General features: G+C 31.8%; 3 protein-coding genes across 3 annotated transcripts in view; 1 reads left to right on the top strand and 2 right to left on the bottom strand.

Moving 5' to 3' along the window:
- Positions 1-7: 7 nt before the first annotated feature.
- Positions 8-23,328, bottom strand: part of LOC132724211 (uncharacterized) — a 36,196-nt gene continuing 12,875 nt past the window's right edge. Inside the window, exons 3-8 of the mRNA XM_060709032.1 lie at positions 13,072-13,157; positions 12,402-12,628; positions 2,876-3,021; positions 1,911-2,061; positions 731-945; positions 8-324 (exon numbers count right to left, since the gene is read on the bottom strand). Of these exons, the coding sequence (XP_060565015.1) occupies positions 136-324; positions 731-945; positions 1,911-2,061; positions 2,876-3,021; positions 12,402-12,628; positions 13,072-13,157 (1,014 nt within the window). The 3' untranslated portion in view covers positions 8-135. The remainder of the gene's footprint in view (positions 325-730; positions 946-1,910; positions 2,062-2,875; positions 3,022-12,401; positions 12,629-13,071; positions 13,158-23,328) is intronic.
- LOC132724208 (uncharacterized) lies at positions 13,408-16,230 on the top strand. The gene is made up of 5 exons (XM_060709029.1): positions 13,408-14,363; positions 14,518-14,664; positions 15,081-15,229; positions 15,626-15,695; positions 15,883-16,230. Exons 1-5 carry the CDS (start codon positions 14,274-14,276, stop codon positions 15,934-15,936), a joined length of 510 nt encoding a protein of 169 aa, XP_060565012.1. The 5' UTR covers positions 13,408-14,273; the 3' UTR covers positions 15,937-16,230.
- Positions 18,866-20,026, bottom strand: LOC132724209 (uncharacterized). Its single transcript, XM_060709031.1, has 2 exons — positions 19,345-20,026; positions 18,866-19,150 (listed from the first exon to the last, which is right to left on the bottom strand). Exons 1-2 carry the CDS (start codon positions 19,690-19,692, stop codon positions 19,091-19,093), a joined length of 408 nt encoding a protein of 135 aa, XP_060565014.1. The 5' UTR covers positions 19,693-20,026; the 3' UTR covers positions 18,866-19,090.

Genomic DNA, 23,328 nt, shown 5'->3' on the forward strand with positions numbered 1-23,328 from the left:
ACATCGGACAGTTTTTTAAGGCAAACTTGCTTTTGCAAACGATACATCACTTTGTTTTAGATAATGACGAGAAAATAAAAGTTCATGTTCATTATTTACAATACGGATATCATTCTATCCAAAGACATTTTAGGATTATATGATTTTCTTTTGAAGTGCCCTTATATCAGCTCTATGTTCCTCAAGGAGTTCCTTCTTTCTTTTTTCACATTCTTTTACAGAGTTTTGATCCACAGGCGCACCCATGAAAGCGTATAGCTTAGGAAGTTGTTTCACGCTCTCGTCAACGTAGTAACTACACATAATCCCAAATGAAGTCCAAACCTATGGCAAAAGATACAAGACAAAGACAAATATTTCTTTTAGACAACAGCGTTTTAATAGTTTTATTGGAATATCTTGCACTGTTATTGTCTTTAGATGAACAACTATACAATATAACATTATGTGGAACTTGTAGAAATTACAAATTGTTGTCATCATATTATTAATATTAAAGAATGATACAATCATATAGTTTAAAGGTATAATGTTTTAAGACTTAGCTACAAAAGGAGTTTCTATAAAAATAATTTCTAAAACAGATATTTTGTTATAATTCTCACGAATGGTCGACTTGGCAAGAATGTGTGGATATACCTTTATGTCGAACTACTTTCATGAGGTATGCTAGCCTTCTTTAAGAATTTCAAATTTAAATAACCCGAGTGATTAAAAATAATGTAATTACATTTTTCACGTGTAGTACCGAGTCGTCAATATCTTCGGCTAGATCAGGGTCATTTACAAACTCAATTAAAAGTTTGACTCCGTCATGTGTGTTTTTCAGTGTTGTTAACTTTGCTGAAAAATCCTCCCAGAACTGTAAAATCTTTCCAAATAGATTTAGAACTTTCCCTAGTTCTGTTTCGGCAATTTTAAGACTTTCTTCATTCATAAGATCCGCTTTTAAAAAGAATGAACTGTTAAATCAGTTTTTTACAAAGTGTGTATTTTTATGCCCCTGTTGTGGCGTAAATCGATTGATATGGCATACATTTTAAATTTGATGGAATTCTTTTTGTACATATTGAAATGAATAAAAACTCATTACGATTAAAAGCACGATGTTTCAGAAACCTTTGTTTTATTTCTTAAGAAAATGCAAGACGAATTTTATGACGTTTAAGTGATAATTTAAGAGCATGATAAATGCTTATCACCTGAGGGTGTAGCCCTGAATGAGACATAATAGGTTGTCATAACAGTAGCAAAATGTAAATAGAGTAGTATTTCGACTTTCGTACAAAATACTTAATACCTACAACTGTAATAGTTACCAATAATAATAATAATAATAATAATACATTTTAAATACATTTATCAATTGCTCATGTTCGCATTATATAAATGCTAATTATATCTCTTAAATCGTTTTATTTTTACTTCTGAAAATATTCTGTTTTTTTTTTGTGTCCTGTAATATATCTCAAAAGTTCATTGGCAAATCACCTAAATTATATGTTGCGTCTGTTGCTTTCTTTGAATAGGTTCTGTTATATTGATTTGATATTGTGCATAGAAGTCAAAATACTACTTTTTACATTTTGTTACTTTTGTGTTAAATATTTTCACAGCCGCCTGCTCTTCTGACTTCAGGTAATAACATGCTTTTTAACCATTATAGGAAGAATAATTCATTTTTGAGGCATAAGCTGCCTTTCATTTACATAATTAAAGATGACTGTTCTGCATGCACTCGTGAATATCTTAAATAAGGATATATAATATATATATATAATTGCCGGTTTCTTTATAAAGCTTTCCTACTAGGGATGTTTCAATTTTTCTTTGAATACAACTGAATTAAAATCGTTATAAATTTTCTTCTTTCCGATCAACCCCTGAAAGTAAAATATTAAAACATTTACCGTTTTCAAGGGCTAATCTTTCCATAGCTGCAAGACCTTTTATAGCTTTTTCTTTCATGTTTGCAACTCGCTCCTCATTTTTTTCAATATTCCGTTGTTCCTGGTCTATATACTCTTTAATTTTTCCACTCGCCTTTAAGGCCCGTTGGCTCTGAATATAAAGTTGAATTTGACACATTATAAGATATAAACAATAAAATTTAAAATAAAAGAGTTTAAACCATGTGATGTTCAGTTAGGCATCAATATCTGATCACATTTTATAATTTTAGCCCCTTTCCATTATATACCAGCGTTGTAACGATTAATAGCAGCTGTGTTGAAACTTCATACAACAACTGCATTGTAACTTTATACAACAGCTGTGCTGCAACTTTATATAGCAGCTTTTATAGCAGCTTTTTTGCAAATAGTTATAGTAGCTGTTATGCCAATATTTACAGCGACTGTGTTGCAACTGCATACAACAGCTGTGTAGTTACTTTTTACAGTATATTTACAGGAGCTGTGTTGCTACTGTATATAGCAACCGTGTGGTAATGCTGCATTGTAACTTTATAAAGTAGATGTGTTGCAACTATTTACAGTGGCTGTTTTGTAATTTTATAAAGCATCTGTGTTGTACCTCATTACAGCAGCTGTTTAGTCTATTTATACATCAGTTGTGTTGCAGCTATTTTTAGAAAATGTGTTGAAGCTTTATACAGCAACTCTGTTGTAACTAAATATAGCAGGCGTATGAATTGAGTACCGCTCAAGCCGGTGCTAGGGGGCTTGAGGGATGTTGCACATTTTCAATATCCCTCATGTACAGACTCAATCAAACCGAGTCTGCAATTTTCTTGTTATTTTGTTGTGATTAATGCTTCCGAGGGATCACTTTGTTTCAAGATTATTTTTTGTTATACAGCATATGTGTTACAACTGTTAACAGCAATTGCGTTGCTACAACAAACATTTATTACCGCCTCTTCTTTGCCTGTATTAGTAGCAATCATTGCGCCTTCAGAAATCGCTTTCACGGTGTCAGCGCCTCCAAAAACACCACCCATTGTTGCCATTCCAGTTGTAAAAAGTTCCTTTAAAGAGTCCATAACTCCGTACGTTTGAACTGAAAAAGATGCAAACAAATTTTAAGAAAATATTTAGAGAAATAATAAAAGCGATATAATATCAATAACCATAAATCCATGTATAATATATATCAACAGCTATATGAAAAAGAAAATTATATTTCATGTCTTGAAATAATATTCATGCAAAACTGAAATGTACATTTTATTTTTATTTCAACTCGTACATGTATTTTCAGAACAAAATTGTTGTAAATATTGTATTGTAATCATACAGTTTATCTGTGGATGTATACTTTTTACAAAGAGTTAATATTTTCCTACAACGATACATTGTTTCAGATTTAATGAACGCAACACCCACACGATCCAGCAAAAAGAACCAGTGTCAAGGAGTCAGAAGGACCCAAGACAAAACAAGAAAGGGCGCGAGGCAGAGCACGGACAGACTAAGCATTAAAATGACAAATAAGAAACAAAAGTAACCGACAAGGAAATCAAAATCATAGAAAACAAATAAATGATTAATATGCCAACTAAGTAAAAGGGCATAGGGGAAGGGGATAGGAGATTCGTGGTAAGGGGTGGGGGCAAAATTAAAGATATAAAACTAGGTGCAAAAGGGAAGATACTTACCGTAGACGAGAAAACAAGGGACACAAATAAAAATGTCGCCAAAACATTGTGAAATGACAAGACATACATCTAAGGAACACAGAGGGGCGCCGCCGCCAGCAGCATAAGTACTACTGGGGATTTTAAAGCGGTTAATGTGCACAAAACTTTTATCTTAGCCCCACTATGTTCCTATAAACGAGACAGTGTAAATAAAAAGAATATCCGCCAAGTGAAATTCTAACAGTTTTTATGGTTAAAAAAGGTGAAATAGGTAAAACACCAAATTGATCATGTAAAAACATATAAAAGAAAACACAGTAATCATAACAAAAGTACTCAATGTATTAAAGGAAGACAAAGCAACAGGAAAATCACCTACAAGGGCCCGTACAAGAAAGGCAGAAGACAAACATTAAGGCAATTCGGTCTTAAAAGGGCTTTAAGAACTGTCCATCATAGAGTCTCCCACTTGGTCCGTCAGCTGTAATCAAAAGAGGAAAGCGTAGTGTCCAACCGTAAAAGGATTTAGCACTAAGCATCCAGTATGTCTTAAAAATGTAGGGTCATAACCTCTTTTGATAAAACGTTTAATGAGTTTAGTAAAAACAGCAGAAAATTTACCATGACCCAAAGTAAATTACATCTTCATAAAAATCAAGCTGGCTAATCCCTTGTCACAGAAGTGTTTTCAAATCGCTATTGAATTTTGAAATTAAATCATAATAAGGATTGTAAAATTTTGTAAAATATTTCCGTAATTTATGAAAGCGGTGTCCCTGTTTTAAAAGCTTGCTGGTAATGAAAATATTCCGCTCGTTGAAATCCATAACGTTGCTACAAGCTCTAACGAATCTAATTAACTGAGAAACATATACCTCGTAGGAGTTGCATGGGGAACGTCTCCATCTAATTGTGGATAATTAACTATACTTATATATATATTAACTTCATGTTTACCCGCTATTCAATTTCTTCCGATTTCAACAGCCATGATTCATGTCTGGCGTATACTTAATAATGTCATGTTGCTTTTACTTTATGAATTTCTTATTTAAAATTATTATTTAAAAACAAAAATGTCACTGTTTCCCATACTGTGTCGTGTCTGTCTTTTCAAAGGTTGTTGTAACGCAATATACGATATCTCATCCATGCTACCTTTAGGCGTCTGGAGCGTTTCTTATACGATATACTGTCATCACCGCTTCTTAATCTTGTTTGGCATTTAAACACAAGTTGCCTTCAACATGTTATGGTTAATTTTGTTTTTAAAGTAAAGATTAAAATCTCAGTTGGTGCCATGTTAGCGTTGCTATGAAGTTAAATATCATTACGTTGCTCCGTCCGTAAATTCGACGTCATTTTTGCACACAAAATGTATGCACATGCATTATCGATAATCGTCGTTAACAAGCTGTTTATTTGCGTATGACGTAATAATTTTCACTAAATATCATGTAATAGTATCTCATGATGTCACAAAATTAAAACGAGTGGTTTCGTTAAAATTACAACTTTAAGCAACTTACTACTAGAGTAGCTATCGTCATTAAAACAAAGTGCTCCGTGATTCGTTGATCATGTTGCCATGGTGATCGGCGCTTTGCAAATTTTACTGTTTTACATGTTTTTTTAATTTAGAAAAATGTAACAAATAAATACTTTAGCAAAATATTCAATCTTCGTATTGATAATGACTGTTTATAGTAATTTAATAGTCTTGTCTACGAACTTTCCGGATTTTCCAGACAACCCTCGTAGTAGTTCATGGGGATAAATATCAGACACCATTTGATGAAAATAAGAATTATTGATTTGTAATTATCATCAAGGTATCAGGAAGTATTAATAAATGCTACTATAACATCTTATTGTGTATCTTTAGAGAGACTCAGCATAAAGTGTCTTTCATAGCAGTACAAATCGGCGAAAAAGGGTGCACAATTTGATCTGTTTAAATAGGATATATAAATATTGTCTTAAAGAAAAGATGGTGCTCTACAAACTTTGTCACATGTCCACATAGTATAATGTTTTAACAATACCGTTAGTAAAAAAAACCTTACTAGAATTTCATGCAAGAAAGGTAACTTTTTCCCGTGAAAAAGTTTTCTGTATTATTATTGGTTGCCTTGTCCGCTGGTACCAAAACACATTTTGAATGAAAAGCTACAATATCCTTTTTCAGATGTCTTAAAGTAAAAAAATCTGGAAACAAAGTGAAGCATTAATCACAACAAAATTACAAGAAAATTGCAGACTCGGTTTGATTCGGTCTGTACATGAAGGATAATGAATACGTGCAACATCCCTTACGCCCCCTATACTACCACCGGCTTGAGCGGTACTGAAGTAAGCCTTCTTTTAGTTGGCAAAAGATTTCCTCGATAAAAATTAATACGTGAATCAATAGTTTGAGACGTTACGTTTCCATGTAACTAGAGCATTACTATCCGCACGGCGACATCATTTGACCGAAAATCTTCAAAAGATTCAGCAATTTGACCACGACAAGCATTAAAATCAATCTGTATTTAAGTATTTTTAAGAATAAGTTACGAATTCTTTTGTCTGCAATAATATCAAAATTACCAGTAATTATATGGCCAAAATCTGAATTACAGAATTTAGAAGTATTGCAGTCTGAATTTGTTGGAGTATTAGACTGAATATCTAAGTCAGAGACCACTTTGTTACAATTAAATATATTATTTCTAACAGGTTTGTTATATTTATAGCAAATAATTGGGATCTCGGAGTTTTTGAAGTCTAGAGGAACTGAATCAGTGACATGTTCATCACGAAATATACTACATAAATCGTTAAAATCAATACCTTTATTTCGAAAAGTTCGATTAAAAAAATGTATGTCGTGGTCAGAAGTGTTGTCGATATGAGGTCTAATGAAAAGGAAGTAAGACGTGATAACATTGCATGTTAACCAACTTTTTTAGATATTATCTAAGTCGGTGACAGACAGGGTAATTTTAGATTTACGTTTGATGTCGCCATTTTTTAGGTACTCCGTGAGATCGGAATTTACGTTTACGAATGTTCAGAATAGAAAATATATCAATGTTAGGATCTTTAGAGATGTTACCTTGTTGAAAAATATTGTCATTTAGGCCCAGTGAGAAAGGAGTTTGAACGTCCTTGATCCGTTTTAATTCTGCTCAGTGTTAAAACTAGCCGAAGCATTAGAATCATAAATTATTCGCTCCACTGGCTGAATCGAAACATTTTTTTAAATGAATGACCATCTTTACGGAAATGTTCATATTAAAAAGTAATAAATTTTGTGCGATTACTCATTTTATAAAAGTGTTCACGGAATCGAATTTTCAGAGAACGCCCTGTCTGACCAACATACTGTATGCCACACCCACGGGTGTTTTTCAAATTTATAAAAATAAAAAAAATGAGGCTGCCTTTCAGTCCCAATATCGTATTTTTTCAAAAAGTATATTTTGAATATTAAGGGTTATTGTAGACCTGTGGCGATAAAAGTTTACAACTCCGCACTTCTGAGAAAAACCTTATTTAATAGAAGATACACTCCTAGATCTGTGGTGAAAATAATTTTTCCCAAGTGGATATTATAATATTTTTTTCTTTTGAATGGTTTTGCTGTAAAGGGGATAGCCTAATGCTTAAAGAATTATTGAAAATATTCGAGTTTATCGTGGAAAATATAAAAATAATTAACAGACGAAAATTTTAAAAACAAAAGAAAAGAAGAAACCGGTTGTTCCTCTAGGGTTTTAAATTTTGATATTAATTTTGTAAATGAATTTGGGAAAACGTAGAATGTAAAACCCGGGAAAAATTTAAAAAAGTGTGTAAATTTTTTCACATTGAAGTTATTTTTATGATTATTTGTAGACATAAAATGATTCTGTGTACAGTGGGGCACTAATAGAAAAAAGTTACGAGACTAAATTTACAGTGCCACAGTGAACACAGAGCCTGCAAATAGGATAATGTTAAAGAATTTGAATATAGTCTTCTATGAAGACTGGACACGGAGGGGGACACCAACACTGAACGTCGAATAATCCCTTGGGGATGAAACTATTACAACATTGATTGCATGTACAGGAGAATTTTTTTACAGCCGCCACACGGTACAAACAACACGGTTATTTCAATGAACAGTTCATTTTTGTATTTTCTGATCGCGGACATTCAGTCTCTGACACAGAATGTTCACGACAAACCTAACAACAAGTACGAGTAGTTCTCAAAACAGCTTAAAACTAGCGATGTAAAAGAAAGAAATACTTTTACTTTGTTACAAGTATCCAACAAATAACAACGCATTCAAAGTTTAAAAGAATATAGAATTGGCAATAAATGCACAATCACAAATAACGCGGATGAATATCAGTTTAATCAATGAAAATGCTATTTTTAGCGATGTCGATTACCGAATACTCAAGAGCGTAGTACACAAATAAATCTGATTGTCGAGTAGTGGAATATATACATGTCGGACTGTTTTGGCGAGAAGATTTTCGCTAAATTATTTTCATCAGTGTTAAACAACAGGTTTATCGTGAACAAAATACCTCGAAATTAACAAGGATTACAAACATGAAATGGAAATTCTCACTTTAATTACAATGTATTTGTTTTTATTCAGACTAACTACGTAATACTTCACCGTGGTGCAGGGGTAGCGCGCTCATTTAGGGTGTGAGAGGTCTGCGGGTCAAATCCTAGTCGAGGCAACTTTTTTTAAGTGTCTTTTTTAAAGAAGTAGCCACGATATGCAAGGATAAAGTGTGGCTGTCATAAAAAATGAACATAAATGATTTTTGATGCAACTCTAGTCATGCAAAATTCCATATGTATCAATCTAAAACTGTTATAGTAAACAATCTAAACGCAGTCGCTGCGTAAGATGAATTATAGTATATAAAAATAAACTTATACAGGAAAATACATACAGATAGTCAGTATGATTTAGATTGCAAAGATCAGAAAATACCACAGAGCTTGCAGCCCTTTGATTTAACCTGTTGCTAGTCGTATAACTCTCTATACATGTAAATGTCAAATAGAAAATATGCGAGTTTTGGGAGAAATTTACATCGGTTTAGGAAAGGTGTAGCGTTTATTTTTTAAAGGAGAGAATAATGTCGTTTTGAAGGGAGTTTTGTTGATTAGTAGAAGTTGGTTGAATTTAATTGTGGTCATCTTAATTGATTATAATTGATCATTGGTTTAAATTACAATGTAGTTGTTTTTATTTGTTTGGGTCGTCAGACCAACCAAAGAATAGTAGCGAAATTTCAGACCCTGATGCTGTTAATTGCAAATGCCGAAAGTAGTCCGCTTTTCTTAAGCGGTACTTCCCTTTATATGTACACTTACGCCGAAAATTTCAGCGGAGATCACTGCGTAAAGATTGTCAACTGACAGGCGCATTGATTTTCAAGCAAAATAGTTTCCGAATGGTCGAAGATTTCTAATATTGTTTTATATTTTATAGATATACATGCTTATAGTAAGCTCCATGATTATTTACATCTGTGTTAAACAACAGGTTTCGAAATAATAAGGGTTACAAACCCTAATTTAGAATAATGTGGTTTTCTTCAGGCCGTTTTCACCGTGGCAGAATGGTTTGCACGCTCGCTTAGGAAGCGAGACGTCTGGAGTTCAAATCCCAGTTAAGGCAACTCATTTTTTTAATTGTTTAAGTCAAATAAACATTAAATTGAATAACAGTGTTGAAATTAGTCTTATAGCCAATTTACTACAGTTAAAACACTGGAAACAGCATTGGTGGCACTATACAAAAACACTTCGGTTTATAATCTCACAACCTTCACCTTTCAAACATTCTGAGACCCAAACAAATTCAGCGCCTTCTGTGCTTTGATTGTTGTTGAATTATGTTTTGTTGTTGAGTTTTATCTGTTTGGTAAGATATATTTGGTTGATATTGGTTAAGTTATATTGAGTGATTTTGTCTTGTCAAGATTATATTAGTTGATGCTTTGTTTTTGAAGATATCTGTAAATATTTGGAGTTTTAGTTTAACCCATAAGACGATATACACGCGCCTTTTAACCCCTCTTCACCCCCCCCCCTTTTTGTTTTCTCAAATGGTGAAAAAATGCCGTATTTAGGCTCCAAAAGTTTTTTTTTGTGTGAGAAATGTTGTTTAAAAAAGTGACCACATTTTCGGCGCGCCCCCGTATCGAAAAGATACTTTAGGGGAAACTGCCCCCTTCTGTTTGGAGGAGGGGGTGAAGGGGGCGACATTCCCCCTAATCGCCAAGATAATTTTGGACTTGTGAGAGGCTAAAAATGACATCAGATCGATCATTAGGTAACGTGTAACCAACGCTGAAAAGCCTTTGACTCTATCTCAATCCATTGAGAAGTTGCAGCACTTTGAAATCAATTTTGCTGGAAAAAAAACAACACAAAATAGTGATTTTTGGCAATTTTGAGATGTCCCCTCGTTGCAATGGCAACAGGAAATTTTAGACTGAGCACGTTGTTACAAAGTCAATAGTCCAGTCAGCATTAGTGCCAAGTTTGATTAGTATTGAAATAGTTTTTTTTATAGTTTTATAGCAATTTGAACTTGTAACGGGAGACTTTTCAATGAAAAAAGCCATTTTTCACAAAAAGCTTATGCAGTTATGGGTTAAGTTGTTTTATGATGAGGATTAGTTTTTGTGAAGTTTATACTGTTGGTTGACTGTTTTGGTTAATGCTGTATGAGTTGTAAAATATTCATTTTATGTTCTTCATTTTTGGGGTAATTTTCTTCTTTTGTTTGGTCGTAAATTGTTTAGAGCTTGGGCTCGCCAGGAGTGTGGTATTGTTCCGTAAAAAATACGTATATGTGAAAAGATACTTTGTTTAAGTATTAATAAATGGTGTGTATTTGTTTTAGGTGTAAATGATAATCAGAGTTTGTTTTTTACATTCATTTATATACAATTTACTGTTATTTTCTCATCCTTTACAGTGTCCCCAACTAGATGACCTAAGCGAAAAGTGAATACGAAACAAAGATTAGGTCTTCCCGTTTATAATGGTTTAAAAATGAGTAAAAAAGTATTATATGAAAGTTTTATGTTATGTATAATTCACATGATTAATTATATGGTAGGTGGAGTTATTAACATCATAGATAAGGATTATCTCAATAAACCACATGTCCCATAACTAAATAGTTTATTGGCATATTTCTTTTATTACATAATCTACAAGTACAAATGTTGCTGCAATGCAGCAATAATTGAGAAGCTCCGCGCAAAAAAATGTGCTCATTACAGATACCTTACCAAATTATTCCTACGCATATTCAGATTAAGTACTATTGTAGATTTTTTCCGAATGTTTTGTAAACCATTTTTTGCATAATTATACTTATCTCATGCACTGTCCATAATTAAAAAGAGGGGAAAAATATTTAATATAAAAAATGCTTTCACTGATGCCTACCTGGTAAGGAAAGTAAATCCATTGAATACAAACAAGACTTACAAGACTTGTAAATGTTATGTGACATGACTGTACTGTGTTCTGTTTGTGTCACTACTGTAGTCAGTAACAGAAGATAGATGATAGAAATATCAAAGTCTGTTATAATTGTAACAAATATACAAATAGTAACAAAAGGGACTAATATTATAATATAGTAATATTACATGCATAATTTTCATGTCAAATTAAAAAAAAAGGAACACACTCTGGAATGAAAAAATGGGATGAATTTCAAAAAGACCAAATTCAGGATTTTTTTTGTTTGTTATACACGCGTTACATGGTGATACAGTATTTATCAATATAATAGGGGACTGTTACCTGAATTTTAGGTATGGCATGAATGGCAAAATCCAGTTTAAAGTCTATTTTAGTGCCAACAAATGCTATTGTTTACAGAAAATACAAAAAACTTTAAAAAACATAAATCTTAGGAAAGTAGTTTATCTGACCTTGAAAAAACATGGCTTCCATGACATGTGTAATAAAGTAGGACCATGAAAATAAACATCATTTACCTATTTCTTGTGTACATGACAAACAGACACACTTCACTGTTACACATAAAAAGGTTAGATTTTAAAGTTAGATGGTGTTTTCATTTTAATTGTAGTTCATAAGGCTATAAATGATGATTGTTTTCTTGCACTACTTTTTTACAAAAAATAATAGAGGCCATGTGCTTAGAAGGACATGAGATACTGATTTATTTGGAGTTGTTAAGTTTTGAAATATTTTTGTATTTGCTGCAAAAAATAGCTTTTGTTGGCACTAAAACAGACTTTAAAAAGGATTTTGCCATTCATGAAATGTGCATAAAACTTTGCAACAAAATGTTTTTGGTCTTCAGAAATGTAGCACATTCAAGGTAAATATTCTTATTGTTATTATCATATTTATTTTTGTTTATAATTGTCCTTAAAATATTAACCTGGAAGTGTACTTTCAAATGGTTCATCATTTTACAATAAGAGCTTTGTTGTTATATGAAGTTTGGCCTACTTTCACTTTGGACAGACTTTGTGCTGACAAAGTGGAATCACCTTAATGAGGGTCCATCCGCTCGTAGGGCTACAAAATGCAGCTTTCGCTGTCGAGTACGGAGCAATAACCTTTATATTAAGAGTCTTGTTTCATTAAGGGGATAACTTCTTTAATTTACCTAACATATGTTAAAACATTTATTTCCCTTTATTAGAACAACCGCCCAGTCAAATTGGTTTCAACTAAATCTTTTTATCAAGGCAGTCATTCTCCTGACATCAAGCATGAACAAGTAAAGATTTACCCGAGTCTCCTATAAATTCCGCCCGTTTTGATTTAAGTTTCTGAAGCTCTTTTTCTGTTTCTTTATTCTTTGCCTCAAGATTGGTCACGTCCTTTTTCTCTGATTCCAATCGGAGTTTCTTCTCCTCCATTTCAGATGAAATTTCACTTTTTCTGGTTTTAATATCTTCGTTTTTCTGACCAATATTCGATATCTCACCATTCACGGCGGTCTTTATCTTGTAATATCTTTAAGAAAAAGAATTTGCTGGTCAATCATCACTTTAACAATCAATCTTTTGAAATTTTAAGTCAATTCAGCTCATTTTAAAAAAAAGAGCACAATGTCATTTTAATAATAAGATATCGAACTCTAAGTCAGAGATGTACTGTTGAGATAAAGTGTAAAGTTTATAGATAGTATATTATTTTTGTTTAATTGGGTTTTACGTCACACCAACACATTATAGGTCATAGTTATAATAATAATAACAATCATTTTATACACTTTTATAGCAAAACTTTCTTATAAATATGAATGCCTTATTCAGAAGTGTACATGTGACGAATGAAATATATGAAGTTTGCATATGTAGTTCAATACTCCATTATTTGCGTTTGTTGTGGTTACGTATTTTGCCTATATAATATTGCAAACAGTATTTAAATTGTTATAAATAATATAAACATACACTTTTATTGTTTCCTGGGTTTTCTCGACCATGTCATCTACGTAAGTCAACACTTTGTCCAAACCTTTCAGGACTAGCATTTCTTTCTATGTTACAATTTAACACAAAAATTAAAACAACAACAACAAAACCACCTTGCACAATGTACGCATAGGCAATGATAACGTGAAATTTCACTGAACAGTTTTATTCGTCGCATCATTGAAAAATGTTGCAATATCTATTTTTCTGAAAGTTATGATGTACATTTCTCTTTAAACATTTTAAATGATTTATCAGGCTAAAAGTTTACGTCTAAATAAGAGTAGAGGAAAACTGAGGGTACGGAGGAAACATTTGAGGAAACATTTTGATGAGGAAACATTTTGAGGAAACATTTTGATGAGGAAACATTTTGAGGAAACATTTTGAGGAAACATTTTGATGAGGAAACATTTTGAGGAAACATTTTGATGAGGAAACATTTTGAGGAAACATTTTGAGGAAACATTTTGATGAGGAAACATTTTGATGAGGAAACATTTTGATAAGGAAACATTTTTTAGGAAACTTCGTTATTTGTGTTACTCTTGGCTTTTAAAATAAGCGCTTCTCAATCTAGGACGTTCGTTCAGTCAATCCTACAATTTTATTAGCTAACTATTACACTTAACGATAAATGTCCACCAGTATCTTAGTAAGTACTGCCAGTAATCAGGCAGTAAAATTTATTATCAGTTGAACTATGTTTTATACAAAAAAGTATAAGTTTAACGACCTATGCATAAGTAAAAAAAAAAAAAAAAAAAAAAAAAAAAAACCAGTCATCTGTAAATATTCAATTAGAAAACTCATGAATAAATTTGATACTTTTCATTACAGCATACCATCTTATATCAAATTTTCGAATTAAACTAGTCATTCAATCGCAGAAAAATAATATCTTAATAAAATCCGTTTTTTATTTAGTTTCTTTAACTGATGAGACCTTATATTTGGTTTCATGTAGCTTTCCACAGCTTCCAATTTTCATTTATTATGCAAATAGCGTATACCCCGAGAGGTGCTAGGCGTATACCTTATATTCCCCGCTATGAAGATAATTAGATATAGATATTATGAAGAATGATTTAAAAAAGCAATCACGTGTGAATGCCTTTTTATTCATGACTGAAGATATCACTGTCATTTCCTCAGTGAATTTGCAAAAATATTTTTAAAAAATGGCTGTTAATCAATTAATAAACATTATTGTGCAGGAAAGGATTGAATTCCAAGCTGCCAAGGAGCGAAATAGGCAGCTTGATCTGCAGGTATGTTCCATTCTGTAAACTGTCTAATAAATGTTTAAATTCTAAAATACAGTATATCTAATTGTATTTTGGAAAGTTTGATTTTGGATTTTAAACTGTTTACAGTCATCCAAGTTTGTAAAAAATATATATATATTTTTATCATAATATTCAGATACTGGCCTTACAAGCCAATTTAACAGCCTCTCGGACAGAGGTTTCTCAATTGAGGAAACGGAACCAAGAGTTAACGGAAGAATGTGAGCTACAGAAAAGTAAACATGAGCAAGTGATCAACGCAGTTGATAAAATTGTTGCTCAGGTAATTTATACTTTAACTTATATGATAGTGTTATTACCTTGATAGTTATCAGCTCTGCCGTTTTCAAAGAAAGCTTATATTACCCAAGCTTTTTTTTTTGTATTTATTACCTTCATCCAGAAAATCTGCACATGTTCTTATTTGGTCTCTCATTATTAATTAAATTTACTTCAAAATTGAAGCAATTGATAAAAGAACAAAGCACGTATGTATGACAAGGTACATAGCTCTTTGCAGTTATCTGCCTTTTTAAATGTTATTTTCAAAGCACCAGTAGCCTTGTCTTATTACCCACAGGTGGTGCTCCTTTTCTCCTTTACGCAAAGTATCAATCAAGTCACACATCAAACCTATTTTTATTGACCACTAGATGGCTTTACACTCCTAAAACAGTCTTTTCAAATTCTGTTTTGCAGCAAGAAGTTTTCGTCAGCAAAATAGAGGAATTGAGCAATAAACCAAGTAATGTCTACAGCACAGCTGTAGTAGAAACTATAGGTTTAAACATTGCGTCCACCATAACCTCCACACTTGCCTCAACAATAAAGAAGAGGTTAAGAAAAGAGTAAGTTTTTCCATCAACAGATTCATATCATTTTGCATGAACTTCTTAAATCACTTTCTGGAATCAACACTTACTGGTGGCATATGAGGTCTTATTGCCATGACTCAACATGGTTCTAACCCAGCAGGCTTTTAACATATAACATAAAACCAGTAAGATGGTTCAACAGTTTACAGCTTAATCACTGCTCTTGACTTTAGTATACTACAACAACAACAATTAAAATATTTTTTTTTAATGTGCTAATAAAAACAGTTTTCAAACAATAAAACAAATAAAACTGAACAGATGGAACTTATAATTAAAACCTTTTTCTTACAACCATCAAATATCAACCCTGAGCTCCATAATGAGGTACTATATTATATATAAATATGTTATAATTTTGCATTACAGAGATGATAATACTGCAGATATGGAGCCTACAAGCACTGATGATGATCATCATCGAATCTTAACAGGATGTGTAAGTAGTCTAAAGTGATTTGTTTGCTTTAAATGTGTTCTACCCTGTTTTCAAATTAAGTAAGAGATAAAACACACTTTATATAAAGTGATGGAAAAATGTTAAACAATTATTTAAACCAATTATATTTCTACAGAGAGTCTCCTTCTATATTGACCTCAGCTGTTTAATCTTTCTTTTTTTTCAGACTTTACAACCAGTGGTGAAGTTGGAACGCTTGCAGTATGGAGTAATGGAATGAAATCTTTTTCTTTTTTTTTTTTTCATAGAAGGTAAAATTTCAATATCAATGAATAAGGCACAATATATTAACCCGCATGATTAGATAACTTGTATCTAAACAAAATTGAGCAATTAAACTGAGCAACTAAACTCAGTAACAAAATTGAGCAAATAAATATGTTAAAGCACATTCCTTACACATCTTCAAAGATATGTAGGTATTGAGGTAGTGGTAAAAAATCTCATAAAGGTATTCAGGTAGTACAAAAGAAATGTATTTAAAAACTATCAAATAACAAGTTAAAGCACATTCCTTACACATCTTCAAAGATATGTAGGTATTGAGGTAGTGGTAAAAAATCTCATAAAGGTATTCAGGTAGTACAAAAGAAATGTATTTAAAAACTATCAAATAACAAAAACATTATATATAACTCTTATGAACTGTTTACCTAAACAGATTTTTTAAAACATATAAACATATAAACTGTTTACTTGAACAGTAAAATTACAAGTAACAATATGAAATAGCACCTTCCCATCCTCTCTGAGATAGTGGTAAAATCTCAAAAACAATGTATTTAAAAACTATCAAATAACAAAACATTATATATTACTCTTATGAACTGTTTACCTAAACAGATTTTTTAAAACATATAAACTGTTTACTTGAACAGTAAAATTACAAGTAACAATATGAAATAGCACCTTCCCATCCTCTCTGAGGTAGTAGTAAAATCTCAAAAACAAAACATAACAAAAAAAAAAAAAAAAAAAAAAAAGAAAAAAGGAATGCACTTAATGAAAGGAATGCAAATGACAACAACAAAAAAGTGATATAATATCATGAACAGTTTTTCTCCGGACCTATCACCTGTTTACTTGAACAGTAAATTTACAAGTAACAATATGAAATAGCGCCTTCCCATCCTCTCTGAGATAGTGGTAAAATCTCAAAAGGAATGCAATTAATAAATGCAATGCAAAACACAAAAACTGATATAATATTATAAATTGTTAACAGTTTTCTATAATGTAATCACAATACTAAACAAACACAAATAAACTATATTATACAAGTATTTGTGGAGACATGAACTTATAGTTAAATGTTCTTTTTTTTTCTTTTCAGGATAAGCTTCTACAAACGAAGTACTTGCAGATTGGAATTATTGTAAAACATTGTTGTAAAAGATGATACCACTAAAGACACTGTAGCTTGAAAAATTGTAAAAATACTTAAGTAAATATAAGTTTCTATTCAAACATTGTTGTAAAAGTGAAGCTCTCTAATGATACTGCAGCCTTTCTGGGGCTCTCCTCACCCTTCTTGGATATCTGCGTTGGTTTATTGTATTCCTCTCTTGATAAGACATTAGATGATGTGTAATGACATTGTAAATATGATTGAGCATATGAATGAAAGTTGCATGAACAATGAAAAACAGGTGTATCAATCTATCTTGGAAAAATCGAATAATAATCCTTTTTATCATACCAATGATGATGATACAGATGATAACATCCAGCTGATCTAAAAAAAAAACAGAATAAGAACAGACCAATTTCAAATTAATCTTGTTTTTTATATTGCCTTGGCCTAAGCGGAGATACTGGTTTAAATTGAAACAAAGTTTCCACTGAATCATCAGAATTGGTGAATAATGGATTATATATAGCAGGGTCTGATGGTCTAATGGTATTCAAGCCTAAATCTGATGCTGGATTACTAACCACGCCCATTTCCACATCAGATGACCTGTTTTGTTTTCTTAACTTGGTAATGCAGTAAGCAATGAACTTGTAAATGCAGTAAGCAATGAATATGCTGATGATAAATGCTGATGCTGATATGACTACAATGATGATGATCTTACCGGCATCTATAAAATAAACATAAAAGAAAATAATAAAATAATAAAAGGAATACTAATTAATGACTCGTTTCTTCAAGTTCAATTATATCTGAAGGCTTCAAATTAAGTTGGTAACCATGTTGTCTTATAGCACAGATACATCTATATTTTTTGCAAAGGATTAAACCCACAACTAAAATGATTATCAGAACTGTTAAGGCAGAGATAAGAATTATAATAGCAAATAGATTATTTGACTTTTTAATGTATAACATATTCTTTGTTGTATCAGGAGACTTGAAGGTACTCTTTGTGATAGTAAAATATCCTGCATATGTATAACTTGAAATATCAATAGTCATCTTGCCTCTTGCAGTTTCGCCCTTTGAGGTTGAAGTCATACCCTCTAAGGTTGAAGTCATGCCCTCTGTGTTTGATGAGGTTGAAGTCATACCCTTTAAGGTTGAAGTCATGCCCTCTGTGTTTGAAACATCTATCACACTTTTCATCTAAAATGAAACAATACAACACTGAGAAACTATTAAGATACTGGTAGATAGAATATTTTCTTATTAAACACTTCAGGGAAGGAACTATCTGAAACAAGTTTTACAAAGAGCGGCTCATGAAAGTTCAGATTTTTTCAATAGCTCATTTTCCGCCTTCAATTTGTTGTTTTACCAAGCCTGCTTTTTTAAATTAAAAAAAAAATTTTTCCTTTTTTTTTTTAATTAGTTATACAAAATTTGAGCAAAAAAAAATTGGGGCATTCTTAGAAAATAAATAAAAAATAAAAATTACAATTCTGTTTCCTTTTCCAAACATAAACTTTTCTGACCCAAGATGGGCAATTTCTGCTTTTTTTATGAATTTTATACTTATTTTTTCTTAAAAGAAGAAAAAAACTGTATAAATATACGCGAATTAAAAGGGTTATTACCTTTTTGGGAAAGATTTCCCCTTGGGGGACTTTTTCCGTACACTTTAGCTTTTATCTCTGTGATGCTTGGGGACATCATTCTGAATGGGATAATTTTAATAATTAATAAATAAAACATATTATATTGTATTATAATAAGAGCAATCACTATGGTCTAACCACTTGTGCATGTCTAAATTGATGCAATTACTTCATTAGTCTACAGGCTATTTATGAAAGTCATCATGTAAGAATGTTATAAAACCTCTCAATATTTTTTATCTTGGTAATGATTCATTCACTTAGTGCTTCTAGCACAATTGTTTAAAAAAAAGCTGAAACAAACTGGTACACACGCACACATGTATATATATATATAACGCAAACTGAAAGGAAAGTTATCCTACCTTTGTGGCAGAAGTCTCACTTGCACTAGTAGCTCTCTTAGTTTCACTCTGCTGGAATTAAGTAAGTAAAACATATTATATTGTATTAAAAGAATGATACAATTTCAATAAATAAGTAAAACATAATAATTTATTATATCACCTTTTGTTTTGTTTTTTTTTCCTAGTTCTATTTCGACACCTTTTAAAATATTAAATTTAACTTGGCAAGAAATGCTTATGTGAAAACATAACTGTTTTAATACCTTGCAACAATGAACTGGCTCATTGCTAGATCCAATGTACAGATCAATGCAGGCATTTAAATTGACGAATATTCTACAAGGTTCTTCCGGCAGATCTTCAGTGTACTGGATGAACACACTTTGTAATAACTGCATATTGCTCGTGTCTAAAAAGCTATTCGGGAATCTCTGAATTTCCATTCTGGAGACGTCATTCTTATTTCTGAAATAGTACGTTCCTTCCACCTTAAATTCAAAGTTGCAATAGCCAGAGTCACAAATGTGATCTAATGGTATTAGTGCCTCGTTTGCTGCATATGAAATTCCTACCCATAACAAGAATGGTAAAAGAAGACGATGAAACATCATTTTATCGCTTGTAGAGGTTTTTGCGTTGTTTTTTTTACATCAATATCCGTTGTTGGACTGCTTTACAATAAATGTTGCAGAAATCAGCGGAAAGAGTTTTTAACACCAAGAAGGATTTTCATAGGTTATATAGTACTAAATTGTTACATGTATCTTAGTCATTAACCTTCCTTCAATTTAAAGATATGCTTGAAATGAATACTTCAAGCTGTCTCTTTACAAAATGATATTCTTCTCTTCTATTAACGCACACTCCTGCTGTGGATATGTTGAATATTTTCTACATGCCAACTATGAGATGTATACTTGTTATTTATATATGACTATTTAAATCGTAGGTTCCCACGATAAGGTGACTTTACTTTTTTTTTTCGTTTCAATAACACTGCGTGAATCAATATATATTTTATGTTGTACTGAATTGAGATGGAGACATGAGTTAAGGCACACCCTTACATTGAATAGAGATTCAATCAGAATTTATATTGCGTCAATTTAAAAAAACTGCGTGAATTAATAGTCAGGAAAATTATAATAACAACTTCAATAAAAGCAATTTTTAAATTCAAAAGGGACCTCTTGAAGAATTTACATTTAAATAAGGGTGGTGTATCTCACCCGCTGTAAAATATAAATAAGTAATTTCCTGTCTTGAAAAAGATCTTTAATACTATTTCATTTTCGCTTGAATAAAAGTTATTTATTAGATAACTTAATTTACATTTAAAAATAAAGGGTGGTAGACAAAAAAACAAATTTTTTAATTAAAACAACTTCAAAAAAAATATCTCCTGAGTTGAAAGAATTTTTTTAATTTTCCTATTTTAATTTTATTGAAAAAGGCACCTGTAAATTTGATTAATCATTTTAAATAGCAGTCAACAAAATTTTTAAAGGGGGTAAAGAAGCATCCTTATCTTTTCCTTAACGACGTTTGTTAAAAAACTTTTTTAACACTTTTGGGGTTAATTTTTTAACTTTCGGTTTGAAATTTGTTAAAGGGCACCCACTTAGAGAAACTTTTTTGGTTTTAATTAAAACTCCGGTAAAACCAAAATGGGGAGATTTAAATGTTAAAAAATCAGAAAATTTTTGAGACGAAACTTGTGAAAAAAGAGCAAAGATCTGTTTTGGGTTAAAATGGGGTGAGATTTAAAGCTAAAAAATTAATTGAACATGAAGAAAAATATTTCTTTTAGTAAGTTAACTGCATTGTTAATATAAAACATTAAAGTCTAGCTTATTAAAACTTTGTTCTTTCTTTTTTTTTTTCGTATAAAATACATTAAAATACTGCTGTAATTTTAAAGTCTAGCTTATTTAAACATTTTTATGCTCATAAAATACATCAAAAAGAGGTTGTACGCATATCATTTAAGGGATTCAGTACAGAAATTACTGATGCTGCTACAACAGTCAATACTGGTGCTACAACAGTCAATACTGGTGCAACAACAGTCAATACTGGTGCTACAAAAGTCCATACTGGTGCTACGACAGCCAAGACTGACGTTAAAACAGTCAAAAAGTTTGGTGGGAAAATCGGCAACAGTTTTAAAAATACGACACGTCCAAAACCGTATTAAGAAAGCGTATAAAGAAACAATTTTAGGCTTTTGTAAGATATTTTAGTATAGACTAAATATGGAAACCTGCTGTATGTGTAATAGCGATAATATAGAAATAGTTAGGGAACATGGTTATATATCTGAAGCTAGAAAGTATGTTAAACTTTTCAAATGTAGATCTTGTAAAAAATATTTCATCTCAATTGGTTCTTATTATGAAGCAATAAGTAACCAAGGTAATGTTGAGTGTATTTACTATATGTCTCATTTGAACAGAAGCCAGGGACATAGATGGTTTAGAAATGTCATTATCGTTAACGAATAAAAACTTGTTTACGTAAAATGTAAATCACAAACTAGACACTTGGAAAATGAGCACTCATGTCCTTTTATGTAGATAATGAAATACGATTTTGTTTCGGGTGTTTAAAAAGACAAAGAACATGTATTATCGAAGTGGTTTTGTGTCACAGAACTATTGTCACTAGGAAATGTTTAGTTTGCGGTACTAACATATGACTTTTTGAAAGTAACGTATGCTTTTCAGTCTGATGTTCTTGTTTTGAAATTGTGTAAGGAATTCCGTCAAAGGTGTTTATATTGACATAAATAGTTGGTCACCCCCACATCTCAGCTGTAATGGATTATTCATATTTAGAAGGAATATATGATAGCTACTATTACTCGGATGGAATAACTAGAGAAACATGGGTAGACCAGGAAATGCTAGATGTAATAATTTGTATGCTGGCAATGCATGTGTACTACAGACGATCACCATCTGATTTATTAGCTATTGCTCATGAAAGTGGTAGATATACTAACTGGTCAGGGGATTTATGCAGATTTATACCAAGATTAGTCGAATACAATATTTCCGAAGACATGATAAGAGACAATTAACTAAAATTATAATTTTTACTTATGAGATCACTCCCATCTCGTTTTTGATTGGATAGAGATAGATTAATATTCGCATACTTGATTCGTTTAAAATACGCAGACCGTTTATAGCCCTGGTTTAATGATGAAATGCTTTCAGTGTTTTACTATATGCGATGGATAGATAGGTACTTATAATCTAATCAGAGATACATCATATGAGAAAAGCTGTTTAAAAGAAATTTCGAATAATGGCTCAAGCTTATGTAGATAGAACAAACGCGCTTAAAGTGAAAAAAGATAGGACGTTTAAACTGAAGACAGACGGTGTCAAGAATTTATACTGTTCGACATGTCAAAAATGGATGACAGAATTATACGTTGATAGACATTTACAAAGTAAATTTCATATTACGAAGAAACTATTCTCAAAAAGTAAGCGTAAAGTTAAAGGACGCAGCTGCAAACATTCAAAATCAAGCTGTAAATCGAGTGAGACGTTGAGTGAGACATATAAAACGCCAGATAAAAAGGATTACGAGTATTTTGTTATACAAGGAGGCACGATTAAAAAGTGTATTCAGGATAACAATACTTACAATAAAGAGGGCTATAGCGACTTGGAGATAAGTCAAGCTTCTTTAATGCGTGATAAAGTAAAGAAAGAACTATACAGCGCTAACGAATCAGTAAATCCAACGCTTGAAGAAGTTCCTCAAAGCCAAAATGTTGATGAATCATTAGGTACAACGTTTGAAGAAGTTCCTCAAAACCAACTAGGCGTTCCTGGGATAATGGATGACTGGGACTTTGAATCCGCGCTGCAGGGTGATGAAAATCCCGCCAACACATCTGATGAAAGCGCGGGACAGTTTCAACCGATGTTGTCATATACGACACAAAACGAACTGAATACCGTCGTAGAATTTCCGATTGAGGTGCTCAATGGTAGGTTTTCATCACATGTATGTACTGTTTTTCATGACAACCAAATTTCCTATTATAAATGTCAAGCATGTAATCCAGCCACCTATAAAGACTATGAAAACTGGTAAACTTTATAGTTGTTTAGTTTAAAATCAGTTTCAATGGATCAGGCAGGGGAATAAAAGTTTATATTTCAATGTTGTAAATGCGGATACTTTTTTCTCTCATGGAGAAATCTTTTACATCATTTACGAGTGTG

This window comes from Ruditapes philippinarum, unplaced genomic scaffold (genome assembly GCF_026571515.1).
Source record: "Ruditapes philippinarum isolate M1 unplaced genomic scaffold, ASM2657151v2 ctg3412_1_1_1_1, whole genome shotgun sequence".
Lineage (NCBI taxonomy): Eukaryota > Metazoa > Mollusca > Bivalvia > Venerida > Veneridae > Ruditapes > Ruditapes philippinarum.

Excerpts from the sequence above, each read along its gene's own strand:
- LOC132724209 (XM_060709031.1), bottom strand. The coding sequence starts at position 19,692 with ATGATGTTTCATCGTCTTCTTTTACCATTCTTGTTATGGGTAGGAATT. Across the intron at positions 19,151-19,344 it reads AGCCAGTTCATTGTTGCAAG|CAGAGTGAAACTAAGAGAGC; the intron begins GTATTAAAACAG and ends ACTTAATTCCAG.
- LOC132724208 (XM_060709029.1), top strand. The coding sequence starts at position 14,274 with ATGGCTGTTAATCAATTAATAAACATTATTGTGCAGGAAAGGATTGAA. Across the intron at positions 14,364-14,517 it reads ATAGGCAGCTTGATCTGCAG|ATACTGGCCTTACAAGCCAA; the intron begins GTATGTTCCATT and ends CATAATATTCAG. Across the intron at positions 15,696-15,882 it reads ATCGAATCTTAACAGGATGT|ACTTTACAACCAGTGGTGAA; the intron begins GTAAGTAGTCTA and ends CTTTTTTTTCAG.